The following is a 14,265-nucleotide window of genomic DNA, read 5'->3' on the forward strand; positions in this document are numbered from 1 at the left end:
GAGGTTGGGGAACGGAGGACTCAATGGAGGGTTCTGGGTGCAAGGGGGTGGGGTCTAGGTGCACGGGGTTGAGCAAATGGGGGAACAGCTGTACAGTGACCCACTATGGCTGAGGAGTAATGGGGGCAGGAAGTGGGGGGCGGGGGGGGGGGAAGGCAGAGCTTCCTGCAGCCAGTGGAGGTTTATGGGGGTGGGTATGATCCTGACTCAGCCCCGGCTGCTCCATGCAGGGGATGAGGAAGCCCCTTCCATCCCTGGCCCAGTAGGGATGCTTGTCTACACGGTGAATTAATGCATTATCAGCTGGTGCACTGTAGATTCAGACCCTGGCTTGCTGCACACTAACTCCCCCTGTAAACAAACTCTTAATCTGTAACATGAAAAACAGTAAGCCTGTGCTTGGCTTCTTAAACAGTGGAATTCTTTTGCACCCACAGACTTTCAGAATGTCTCACTGTTCTCATTTGTGCATTATTAAAAAGGCACCCACTGGCACTGATAACCAACAATAACCTTTAAACAATTCATGTACTTGTAAATACTTCCCTACAGAACATTACATAGTAGAGAAGGACAAGACCTACAGGACAAAACTTCAATCTGTTATTCATAATATACATAATTTAGTGCTGACTTGATAGTTCATAACTCACTGAAAAGCTAGCTATGATCCTTTTTTTTAAAAAAAAAAAGAGGACCATGAAATTGGTTTAAAAGCTAGTAAATAGAGTCCTGCAAATCTGCAGATATCCATGGACCATTTTTGGGAATAGTGGATCGGATGCGGATACAACCGCGCAAAGCTCTGCTCGCCAGCGACGCCTATCCTGTGGCATCTGGCTTGGGCAGCCTGGGGGCTGCAGCATGCTCAGGGCCAGTGGCTGGGCTGGGTGGCAGGCTGGAGTCGGGGCTGTCCAGCACCCACTTGCCGCGCCACTTCCTGTCTAGCAGGTCAGGTTCCTCGGACAGCACCAGCGTCCCCACCATGGCCCGGCCCAGCAGCACGGGCCGCGCTCCTGGGCAACAGGGCCTGCCCCTAGCTGCGGGGATTTAAGCGGGTGGGGCTCTGGCACCCCACCTCTTTGCCCTGCTGTGTTGCAACATGTACTACTACCATTGCTCTTGAGCCCTTGGGAGCAGCACGTGATGTGATGCCCCTTCTCCCCAGCCCTCCACCCTGCGCCGCCCCTTCTCCTAGAGACCCCGCCCACCCAACACTATCCTTTTGTGAGACAGGGGTGTGGATGCAGATACAGGTAAAAGACAGCTAGTGGATTGCAGGTTGATTCTGGCAGCTGCAGATCAGATGCAGATCCACATTTTTGTATCCACACAGGGCTCTACTAGTAAAGTTCTTAAATGTTCAGCTGTTTGTAGAATCTACCAAAAAAAGATGAGAAAGCCGTGGTATTGCTGTAACTTACTTAGTTTATTGCACATAATAGTGATGGAGGGTATTTATTAGTCTTAAAAGGATTCTGAGAATATAAATATGTTCAATAGATTAAACTTAAATTGTAATTCCTATATGGTTAAATATAAAACAAAGTAGTGTGGATTTGATAAAATCACACTAAAAGTAGTCCACTGTAAATTCAGGGGAGTGCTTGGTGATTTGAGTACTGTGGGACAGTTGAAAATCCTGAAAATTCTTTTTTCTCCCCTCTTAGAATTCCCCCGATCTTTTCAATAACACTCTGTTCTTTTGTTTCTTATTAGAAACAGGGCGGGGTTTTTTTTGTGTGTGTGTGAAAGCAAAAGAGGTCATCAAATGTTGATGGTCCTCTGTTGGCCAAAGCATAAAAACTGCTTGGATAATATAAACACCTGGGTCCTTTTTGTTTTGATTTTTAAAATTAAATAAGTTGCAAGCAGTTTTGTGCTTTTCTATAACAAAAGACTGCATAAAAGTATTTATACATAGTATTTTTGGCAATTATGGATTTCAGAGCAATGATGAAGAGTTCATTTTTGTCTTACTCAATTATTAAAACATTTTGTTCAGGAATCCTCTTAAGATGTATAGATGGCTTTCTAAGCTTCATATCTGAGAGTATTAAAATAGAAATGTGATCACTGCCATTGCTCAAACTACTCACTGCCATGGTCACTCACTTTAGTCAGAGGGGCCCAAAAGAGGTCTGGGGAGAAAACAGATTTCTGACATTGGAAATCTGGTGAGAACTTAGATTAGGGCAGATGGTGGCAATTTTCCTGGCCTCTTGTATTAGAGGACCCCATCCTCCCCATCACAAAGCAGCATAGTTACTGAAATAAACACAGGCGTGAATTACATCAGATAATGAGTTCCTTATTGTTGTCAGTGCAAAATTTTTTGCTTTGGGGGAGCTTGCTCACTAGTACAGTATCCAGTCTTTCCTCTTTGTAGGGCACTGAGACATCCAGAGCCAATTTTGTGGTGTTCACTTTAAATCTAAGCTTACTGTCTTTCTGCTTTTCATTATTTAAAAAAAAACAAACGGGGGAGGGGCCTAAATATTTTCAGCGAGGGCCTCTTTATGCCACTCGGTAGTGTAAAGTGTTCTTAAAGTTGGCTTAAAGATCAGCACAGTCTCCACTGGGTGACTCATGACACCTAGAAAGAACTAAAATGGAAAGTGATCCATTAGGGTTATGGTGTTAATCACTTTAGATGGGCTTGAGTTATGGTATTTGTGATCCTTCTGTTAGTGGACCCTTTCCTTCCAAATCTCCTCAGTTAAAGTCTTCTGCTTATAAATATCTAGGACTCCTACTTAAGATCTTGGCTCTTAAATAGGCTCATGATAGATAGGTATTACTATCAATGGATGATATAGTCATACTAAAATAGAACCTACTAATATATTTTGGAAATTTAGCATCTCTTGGCTTATCAGTAAATGTTGGCATTTGAGAGCTGGTTTCTGTGCAAATCCTAGAACTTCAGAAGATGGAGACAGTCCTCTTTTCCAACAAAACACTCTCGGAGGAGGGGGAGGTAGGCAGCGTCAGCCATAGCCGCCACAACTGGGGTTTCTTCCCATAATTTCAGGGTGCTCAAGAATACTTGATCTAGACCACCCTTTACAGTTTGGAGCCTAAAGGCTTGTCTACACAGGGAAATTAGTATGGAGTAAGCTAGGGTGTGAATTCATAGCACACTAGCCACTCTGCCCTGCCTACCTGTGTAGGCCCTCTTACTGTGCTCTAAAAGCACTCTTTGAGGGAATTATTCTGTCTTTACTTCCAAAGAGGCAAATTCTCTTTCTAGTTATCTGCTATGCAGGCACCCTGGTAATTTGTCTTCCCTTGATATTATAGGATTATAGCTGGAGAGCACAACCTTAGGGGTTGTGGTCCAAGGTATCCCCCTGTAGGTCTGAGTAATGCTGCCTGGTGATATACGGGGATACTAGTAGTCCTAGTATAGATATTAGACTTGATGTTTGTTTCAGAAAAATTGTGATTTCTTAGAGGAAGGGCTCTAACATCTGGAGGGAAAAGATGATTTCTGCTATGTAATTACCTTTCTGTGAAGAACATCCGGCTGAAAGTGCCCCCTTCCCTTTGGGTAATATCATAGAATCATAGAAATGTAGAACTGGTTGGGACTTCGATAGGTCATCTAGTCCAATCCTCTTCACTCAAGTAATAACTAGACTATTCCTGACAGGTGTTTGTCTTACCTGTTCTTACAAGCCTCCAATGACTGAGATTCCAGAACCTCCCTAGGCAATTTCTTCCAGTGCTTAACTACCCTAACAGTCAGGAAGACTTTCCTAATGTCAAACCTGAACCGCCCTTGCTGCAATTTAAGCCCATTACTTCTTATCCTATCCTCAGAGGTTAAGGAGAACAATTTTTCACTCTCCACCTTGTAACAAACTTAAAAAAGGTTATGCCCTCTACTCCTGGGGGAATTCTGTGCCAAAAATGCAAAATTCTGCATATTTTACTTGTCAGAATAATGCAATATAGTCACACCAGTTTCACTTATTTTGGTAATTTATTTAAACTACTGTACAGAAAAAAAATCACAAATAACTGTGTAGCATTTCCTAAACACATGGAAGTTAAATTACAAATACTTGGTAACCAATACCGTGCATTCTAGTTATAATTCTGGATTTTCATTTAAATTACATTACTTCTATTTTGGTGTTCTGTAAAGTAGAATGTTGCTTTAAATTGCTCAGACTTTTACACATACAGTTTTGCTAATCATTGTCCTGCATATATATCTATATCTATATATCTATTTTTTAATTAAATGGATAAGTAAAATAGATCCTGAGCTGTGCGCTCTCTGGCACAGAGGAAAAAAGTGAGAAAGAAAGCACATACCCTTATGTCTTCACCAGCAACCTTAAAGCGCTGCCACAGCGCTTTAATGTGGCTGTGTAGTCGTGGCACCAGCGCTGGGAGAACTCCGTGAGGGGAGTAGCTACCAGCGCTGGGAGCGTGGCTCCCAGTGTTGGTGCACTGTCTACGCTGCCACTTTACTAGCACTGAAACTTGCAGCGCTGAAGGTTTTTTGTTTTTGTTTTTGTTTTTCCCACATCCCTGAGCGAGAAAGTCGCAGCGCTGCAAAGTGGCAGTGTAGACAAGGCCTAACTGAGGATTCCGTTACTGTCACTTACAATAAGCCTCCTTTATATCACTCTTGCAAGGTAAGGGATCCTTAATTGATTAAGAATGGGAACAATTAACTAAAAATGGGAACATTAGCAGCCTGCCTGCTTAGTTTTTACATTTCTGCTCTGCCTCAGGGACAGCCTGCTTCACACAGCCCTACTCCTCCAAGCCCGGGATGCAGCAACAGTGAGCGAGAAGGACAGAGTGAGTCTTTCTCACTGGTTCCCATGCAGGCACCCGCCCAGTCGTACCCCCTTAATATGTCTCCATGGACGCACGCACATGCAGTTCCCCCCCATGGTGATCTGCTGCTGGCTACTCCCAGCAGACTTGCCTGGGCTGCTGGGGAAGGGGTGTGCGTTCGCCCACAGATTTCTTTGCTCCCCCATTTTTCTGCGCGGGGGTGCAGAATTCCCCCCCAGGTGTAGTCTCCCCTCAGTCTTCTCTTCTCCAGACTAAACAATCCCAATTTTTTCAGTCTTTCCTCATAGATCATGTTTTCTAGACCTTTAATCATTTTTGTTGCTCTCCTGTGGACTTTCTTCAGTTTGTCCACATCTTTTCTGAAATGTGGTACCCAGAATGGGACACACTAATCCAGTTAAGGGCTTATCAGTGTGGAGTAGAGGTGGAAGAATTACTTCTGGTGTCTCTTACAACACTTCTGCTAATACATCTCAGAATGATGATGGTGTGTTTTTGTTTGTTTTTGTTTGTTTTGTTTTTTGCAACAGTGTTACATATTTAGCTTGTGATCCAGTATGACCCCCGTATTCCTTTCTGCAGTACTCCTTCCTAGGCAGTCATTTCCCATTTTGTATGTGTGCAATGGATTGTTCCTTTACATTAGTCCTTTTACTTCAGACCATTTCTCCAGTTTGTCCAGTTTGTCCAATTCATTTTGAATTTTAATCCTATCCACCAAAGCACTTGTAACCCCTCCCAATTTGGTATTGTTAAGTGTACTCTCTGTGCTATTATCTAAATAATTTATGAAGATGATATTGAACAGAACTGGACCCAGGACCGCTCTCTGTGGGTCCCCACTTAATATCCCCTTCTAGCTTGACTGTGAGCCACTGATAACTACTCTCTGGGAATGGTTTTCCAACTAATTACGCATTCACCTTAGTATCTCCACCTAGGCTGGCTGTATTTCCATAGTTTGTTTATGATGAGGTCTTGCGGGACAGTTTCAAAAGCCTTACTAAAATCAAGATATACCACATCTACTGCTTCCCCCTTATCCACAAGGCTTGTTACCCTGTCAAAGAAAGCTATTTGGTTCGTTTGACATGATTTGTCCTTGACAAATCCATGTTGACTGTTACTTATCACCTTATTATCTTCTAGGTGTTTGCTTGATTATTTTCTCCATTACCTTGGGATGTACAAATGTGGTTTATCTAGTTCGTGTATTTGAGTTTTTTCGTTGCTGTTTGAAGCTAAGGGCATGGCTACACTGGAAACTTCAAAGTGCTGCCACGGGAGCGCTTCTGCAGCAGCGCTTTGAAGTGAGAGTGTGAGCGCTGGGGGAGAGGTCTCAAACTTGCTGTGGTCAGGGGGGTGATTTTTCACAGCCCTGAGCCAGCAAGTTAGAGCGCTATAAAATGTAAGTGTAGACAAGCCCCTTGTCGTCTTCAACTGGTGTGGAGTAGTGGCATGCAGATGAGCCTCTCCTCCTAGCAGTCAAGAGCCTGACATCAGCCAAGGGGCAATCTATAGACCAGCAGCACCACAGATTTTTCACTAGTTGTTTTTGCTGAAATACTATTTACAAGGTAGGACTATAAAGTACCTTTCTGCTATGTGGACAAGTTAGTTCATTGTGAGACCCCTAACTTCCTGACTTGTGTTTTAAGTTCATAATGTTAAAGCCTTTGAAACTGAATGTGTCTTGCATATAATAGAGCCTACTCCTCCTGTTAAAGCAAAGGGAGTCTTGCTCTTCACTTCGTTGAGAGCAAGCCTGAGCCTATACTTTGTAAAGTGCTTTTTGGAGGTAATTTGGGATGCAAGCTTCTTTCTTAACACGGTATGAGGTGACACTGATGTTGCATAGTATTAAGAACAGTATTAAGGATCATTTCTGTAGTGGTCATCCTTAAACATTATAGTTGTCTTAGGTTTCAGAGTAGCAGCCGTGTTAGTCTGTATCTGCAAAAAGAACAGGAGTACTTGTGGCACCTTAGAGACTAACAAATTTATTAGAGCATAAGCTTTCGTGAGCTACAGTTCACTTCATCGGATGCATAGACTGGAACATATAGTAAGAAGATAAATAGGGTGTGTGTGTGTGTGTGTGTGTGTGTGTGTACACAATCTAAGTTGGAAGTTGCCATACAAACTGTAAGAGGCTAATTAGTTAAGATGAGCTATTATCAGGAGGAGAAAAAACCTTCTGTAGTGATAATCAAGGTGGCCCATTTAGACAGTTGACAAGAAGGTGTGAGGATACTTGACGTAGGGAAATAGATACAATATGTGTTATGACCCAGCCACTCCCAGTCTCTATTCAAACCCAAGTTAATGGTATCTAGTTTGCGTATTAATTCAAGCTCAGCAGTTTCTCACTGGAGTCTGTTTTTGAAGCTTTTCTGTTGCAAAATTGCCACCCTTAAATCTTTTACTGAGTGGCCAGAGAGGTTGAAGTGTTCTCCTACCGGTTTTGGAATGTTATGATTCTGATGTTAGATTTGTGTCCATTTATTCTTTTGCATAGAGACTGTCTGGTTTGGCCAATGTACATGGCAGAGGGGCATTGCTGGCACATGATGGCATACATCACATTGGTAGATGTGCAGGTGAATGAGCCCCTGATGGCGTGGTTGATGTGATTAGGTCCTATAATGGTGTCACTTGAATAAATATGTGGACAGAGTTGGCTTTGTTGCAAGGATAGGTTCCTGGGTTAGTGTTTTTGTTGTGTGGTTGCTGGAGAGTATTTGCTTCAGGTTGGGGGGGGGGGGGGCTGTCTGTAAGCGAGGACTGGTCTGTCTCCTAAGATCTGTGAGAGTGAGGGATCATTTTTCAGGATACGTTGTAAATCTCTGATGATGCGCTGGAGAGGTTTTAGTTGGGGGCTGAAGGTGACAGCTCGTGGCGTTCTGTTATTTTCTTTGTTGGGCCTGTCCTGTAGTAGGTGACTTCTGGGTACTCTTCTGGCTCTGTCAATCTGTTTTTTTCACTTCAGCAGGTGGGTATTGTAGTTTTAAGAACACTTGACAGAGATCTTATAGGTGTTTGTCTCTGCTGAGGGATTGGAGCAAATGCGGTTGTATCTTAGAGCTTGGCTGTAGACAATGGATCGTGTGGTGTGCACTGGATGGAAGCTAGAGGCATGTAGGTAAGTATAACAGTCAGTAGGTTTCCGGTATAGGGTGGTGTTTATGTGACCATTGCTTATTAGCACAGTAGTGTCCAGGAAATGGATCGCTTGTGTGGATTGGTCTAGGCTGAGGTTGATGGTGGGATGGAAATTGTTGAAATTGTGGTGGAATTCCTCAAGGGCTGCTTTTCCATGGGTCCAGATGATGATGTCATCAATGTAGCACAAGTAGAGTAGGGATGTTAGGGGATGAGAGTTAAGGAAGCGTTGTTCTAAGTCAGCCATAAAAATGTTAGCATGCTGTGGGGCCATGTGGGTACCCATAGCAGTGCTGCTGACTTGAAGGTATGTATTGTCCCCAAATGTGAAATAGTTGTGGGTGAGGACAAAGTCACAAAGGTCAGCCACCAGGTTTGCCGTGACATTATCGGGGATACTGTTCCTGATAGCTTGTAATTCATCTTTGTGTAGAATGTTGGTGTAGAGGGCTTCTACATCCATAGTGGCCAAGATGGTATCTTAGGTTACTAATGTACCTCATATTTATTGTATTCCTTGGGTATTACTTTTAATATTTCTTATGCTTACTAAAAGAAACATTTACCTAGTTATCTAAAGCAAAACCACTTGGTCACTCAACATTCTTTTTGAGTGCTAGGCAATAGTAAAGGACGTCTGCACTGTGGGACTCAGTGTTGGATCTTCAGGGCATTCTGCAAGACCCATCTCTCTTCTCTTTTTAGTTTAAAAAGGGGATTGGGTGTGACTTAGAGGGGAGTTGATTATTGTGTGGAAACTTTCTTGGTAAGTGATACAATCTTTTTACAGTGTAGGTAATTGTCCACTGCACAGACTACCAAAGAAGTGATCAATTCATCATCTTCATTTTCTTAATTCTAAATCAAGTTTAGCTGTCTTTTCTGAAAGAGATCCTCTGAGTTCATTTACAAGTTATTGGGCGCAGTCGTGTTCACTTATGTAGTAGGGAAGAATAATTGCCTCTGCTGCTGGAATATTTCATTGGGTGAAATATTATAGCCTGTGTTTAGGAAAGAGGTCAAACTAAATGATGATGAAGGTGCCATTTGGTCCTTTTACGAGAGTGTTTCTTAATCTTTTAAATCAGATTGAAGGCGTATGAAGACAGTTTATAAATCTAGGAAAAATATTTGAATAACATGCTTGCACTAATCTACACAGTAATAGATTGCATGGTTGCAATAAAAAAATTGATACTAATTTGATTATAACTACAGTTAATATTTGTAGGTACTGCTCAACTACTATGGTAAGCTTTCAGTGGCATGACTTACTCACTGCCTCAAGTAAAAACATACTTTATTTTAAACATCTTTTGTAGGGATTTCAAATATCCAAACTGTAAAAATTACTGAAGCATGAAAATGTGTACAATAGTCACAAATTGTGACTAGAACACTACATAGATGTGGTCTTAGAAATTAATAATTTGTTGTCTGTGATCACTTTTACTAATAATGACGTCTGAGTCAAATTTGATTGAGTGTCCAGTTCTGAAATCACCTTTTGGACACTTGCTAAAGGATATAGAGGTACTTTTTAAAATTTATTTAAAAATTCCCGCCCTCTCTGCAGGAACCTTTTGAGGATGGATATGCAAATGGAGAAGAAGGGACTCCACCTGGGGAAGCTGATGCTACTTATACTGCAGACATTAAGGGAATAGTCAAGTTTGGCTGGATAAAAGGTGTATTGGTAAGTAAATACATAGTATGCCAAGCCTTTTAATACATAACTGACCTTGCCAGTTACTTTACATATTTTGAGTGAGTGTATTTTTCAGCAAGAATGAAAGGTCAGTTGCAGATCTGTTTTGCTAAAAATAATTGAATCAAAGGTTAAAAAACAAGTAAAAAATTTAGAGGGGAGGTATTGAAAAGTAATCTTTGCTATCTTTTTAGTGCTTCAGTGTGTAACACATTTGTTTAAATCTTGTCCTGAAATGGGTGTTAAACTCCCCCTCCCAGAAATATATATTGGGGAAATGCACACTTTTTTTCCCCCAGAAACTTTTAATTAAAAGGTTGTTGGAAGACCCACCTCTACATTCCACAGTGGGTTGAGGATTTGCTTTGTAATCTTGGACAAAGTCCTCAGAACCGTGCTTTTTAGTGATTCTTGTCTACTTGGGATATGCTACTCAGACAAATAGTTAGAGCCCAGCTATGCATCTGTGTTTCCACTCCAATTATGTCTCACTGAAAGGCCTTTGAATTGGCTTTCTGAATCTTGGGAAATCCCTAGACATGCTGCTTGTTCTTGGAGCTCCTGGGATTTGAAGAGAGGCACATGTCTCCCAGTATATACTCACTTGTTAATTAAATTGTTCTCTTTTGGCAATGTTGTGAAATGTTTGTTTATCTGTTTTAAGACTCTGTGCTAATTTTATTACTGAAATTCTGCAAAATGGAAATTCTTTATTTATACTATTCTGTTGAGAAATTAAAAAAAACAAAATCAAAACACACACAGGTAATAAAAGCCTTTTAAAAAAAAATTTGAGTGCAGAACAGTAGGATTCTGAAACAAAATGTTCAGAATGACAGAGTTGCAGAAGAAGCAATATGGCCTGTTCCAGAGGCTTTTCCAGCTCTTGCCATAACTAAACTGTGCCTGTCCTTGTTTGAAAACAAAGGAGGAACAAAGGACACTACATAAGACAACAAAAGCAGCAGAGGACTAGAACCGGTGCTCCAATAGACCATTAGAAAGTTGGGATTGTCAGTTTTGCAATGGTGTATACTCTAGTGAGGAAGAGAAACTCATTGTTCTCTGTGACCAATTTGGCATTTTTTCTGGAATTGGTCTAGGTCAAAAATATTAGGTTTCAGTTCTTGAATCAGTGTAATTTTCCATCCCTGATCTAGATAGAGTGGGTAAGAAACCTGTGATCAGAAAACAATTCCTTGTTCCCAAGATATAAAAGATGAAAAACTCCATCCAACCAAACCAGTAACTCTTGTATATACCTAAAAATGTCACTCAGTCATAAAACATTTTAGGAGGGAAAAAAGGGTTTTGCTACAGCAACTAATCCATTCAAAATTTTAAGTATGAATTTATTTGTAGGCTTAATACATTTTGTTTGCAATACCTAGCTAAAATAACTCTTTGTATATGTTAAAACCATGCAATTATGAGAAGATATTATGTCTTGTGTTTTGTTTTCCTAGGTACGATGTATGTTGAATATTTGGGGGGTGATGCTCTTCATCAGACTGTCATGGATTGTAGGACAGGCTGGGATAGGTATGTGTACAATTTTAAAAAATGTGACATCTTATTTAGTTTTAGCGAATGCAGTTGTATGTATGGAGACAGGGTAACTTCTACAATCATGGATCATTGATAACGCATTTAGAGCAATTGGGGAAGGGGGGCTGAATAATACAGATATGTCGCCTGTTACTCAGCATGATCATAAAATTCTTAAGAAGCTAAATGAAAAACTTGCTAGAATGTCTAATCTGACTCCTCTTTCATAGTTTTTCAGAGTGAGTTACATATTTTTTAGCTTAGGTCTGAAAAGGAGATTGATAGATATGGAGTGTATGTGCTAACACCTATACTTTAATTTAGCCTTGATGGCTTAGTCCGGAACTGGACTACAGTAAGCCTCACCTCTGTAGCAGGTTCTAGGGAGCAAAGCTGCCCTGCTCTCTGGGTGGTGGAGTAGAGAAGAAGATTTCTTCCATACCTGTACAAGAGCTGTGCCTAGCTTAATGTTATCCAAACCTGTTTGGAAAGTACATTCTCTCAAGTTGCAGTGGGGGAGGTTTAGATTGGATAGTAGGAAAAACTTTTTCACTAAGAGGGTGGTGAAACACTGGAATGCGTTACCTAGGGAGGTGGTAGAATCTCCTTCCTTAGAGGTTTTTAAGGTCAGGCTTGACAAAGCCCTGGCTGGGATGATTTAACTGGGAATTGGTCCTGCTTTGAGCAGGGGGTTGGACTAGATGACCTTCTGGGGTCCCTTCCAACCCTGATATTCTATGATTCTAAGTTTGACACAATGAAGTACAAGGCACGTGTATTTTTCTGAAGCTAGCTTTAATTTTTAATATATTGTAACTATTTTTTTCTTTTCAAAGCTCTTTCTGTCTTGGTTATTGCAATGGCAACTGTTGTGACAACTATCACAGGAATGTCTACTTCAGCAATAGCTACCAATGGATTTGTAAGAGGAGGTAAAACTACTTTTGTAAACAGTTCTTTGTACTTTAACTGTGGCTAAAATGCTCATATATTTGCTCAGTAATGATGTCTTTTAAAAAAAAGTATTTTTCCTTCAAAAATGTATGCTATTAAATATCCCCCACTTCTGTTACATGGCTTGGTTAAATAAAAGCAATTTTAACTCTTTCTTATAGATGAATCCATTGGATGAGATTTATGTATTTCCTGGTAAAAACATATTTATGGTTTCAGAAAACATCTGTTTTTGTCCTGTAGTAGGATGTATTTCAGTTTATTCTCTTCAGAACTATACAAGTTCCTGGAAACACATAATTTTATGGTGGAAGACTCTTCCAAAAGAAGTTCAATTGCTCTGAAAAGTTACCATTTAGATAATCTGAATGCTTTTCTCTTCAGAGGGTATTGGTTTGAGACTGGCATTTTTGTTAGCATGCATGCTTGTCCTGTAGCCAGCAACTATGTACCTACAAAATAATTTCAGTAAGAGCTTAAGGTGCAGGGAAAGACTTCACTGGTGATTACTCTGCTCCAAAAGTATTTCATCACAGTAGTCAGTCAGCCATTTTATTATAAAAACCAGTAACAAAGTAAAGCAGTAGCAGTTACAAAAAAAACTCTTCACGATTAGACATACAGACAAAAATAAAAGGAGTACTTGTGGCACCTTAGAGACTAACCAAAAAATGCCACCATTGCAGAGCAAATAAGACATAGCAGGAACACCAACAACTAAACGTTAGCCTTGTCACAAGCATAAAATTGTCATTTGTCATTTAGCTGTTAATTAGAATTGACACATTTAACACTGTTCTCTTCTGTGTATTAAAGAGTAAAGCTATATTCTTGCTTCTCTTCTGGTAATAGTGCCATACCCTGTGTCTTGTAATAAGAAACTGTTTTTAATCTGAGCGCTAAAGTACTTTACAGATAATAAAAGAACCAGAGTGTAGTTTACAACCCATTTACATATATTAATCTTTCCAAACCTAGAATGTAGACTCTAGGATTTATTTTTAAATCTATTCCTTCTCTTCCCCCATCTGATCCTTTTAGGCACACGTAGTTAATATTTCCTAGTCTGAAGTTGACACGTTACTGGATTCAGAATATGAGATCTTCAACTTAAAACATCCATTATCTGCAACTCTGTGAAATTAATGGAGTTTTGCTCTGTATTTCCCCATACCTCCAATTATGTGTTGAAATGGAAATTTGAGGATTTTTTCCTTGCAAAAGTTGTATTCTTTAAGTGGGATACAGGTTGGGTTTTTTTGTTTTTCGGGTTTTTTTGTTTGTTTTGTGTCCAAGTAAATGAAACCCTATATAAAAGGTTAGATTGTTGCTGAAAGACATAAAAGACAAATTTTCAATCAGAGGTCAGTATTAAAATATAGAAATATGACATGCAAAGGCTACCTTTTGCTGATAAGGCCAGTATAGGGAGATATCATTAAGGGAATGTGTGTTGTTTGCCTGCAGACTTATTCTTAAACCATTGAGCAATTTTTTTTTTTAAAACATACATTTCTGTAGTGTCAAATTTCTTTAAATTGCTATTTTTTTTCCCAGATGTTACTCTTCCATCTAGCCTCCAGTGCCCCATTTTCTGTTTAAAAAGTTTTTGTGCATGGAAATTAAGACACTGAGAATATATTTCAAACTGGATAACAAAGGATTTTATCAGATATAACTGTTTTCAGTGTTCATTCTTCTGGAATTCATATGTTAATATACTGTTGTACTTGGATTTCTTGTATTTGTGAGAATTTCTTTTTTCTAGACAGGTAACAAGAAATAAGTCATTCTGCACAGTTGGTTTGACTACTTTCTATCAAGTTGTGTGCTATACCAGTCAATATTTATTTCCAGCATTTCCTATAGATTCTACCTGTTTAATACTAGAGAACTAAAGGGCTGTCTGACTTTAAACAGATCTTTTAGAAATTCTTTCTTATTGCAAATTAGGGGATTTTCACTTAATGCCACATTTTGAAAATCTAGAAAGATATGCCCAGACTTGTCAGGTCCATAGCTGGCCTCCTCAAAATTATAGCACTTAGGTTTTGAGTACAAAATGAAATTTC

The 14,265-nt window shown here is 40.0% G+C and overlaps 1 protein-coding gene across 3 annotated transcripts in view; it reads left to right on the plus strand.

The window, feature by feature from the left end:
- Window positions 1-14,265, plus strand: part of SLC12A2 (solute carrier family 12 member 2) — a 102,310-nt gene that overhangs the window by 24,324 nt on the left and 63,721 nt on the right. For all 3 annotated transcript variants that reach the window (XM_073344868.1, XM_073344869.1, XM_073344870.1), the window contains exons 2-4: window positions 9,560-9,679; window positions 11,158-11,233; window positions 12,076-12,171. In XM_073344868.1, coding sequence (XP_073200969.1) covers window positions 9,560-9,679; window positions 11,158-11,233; window positions 12,076-12,171 — 292 coding nt within the window. The remainder of the gene's footprint in view (window positions 1-9,559; window positions 9,680-11,157; window positions 11,234-12,075; window positions 12,172-14,265) is intronic.

This window comes from Lepidochelys kempii, chromosome 5 (genome assembly GCF_965140265.1).
Source record: "Lepidochelys kempii isolate rLepKem1 chromosome 5, rLepKem1.hap2, whole genome shotgun sequence".
NCBI classification, from domain to species: domain Eukaryota; kingdom Metazoa; phylum Chordata; order Testudines; family Cheloniidae; genus Lepidochelys; species Lepidochelys kempii.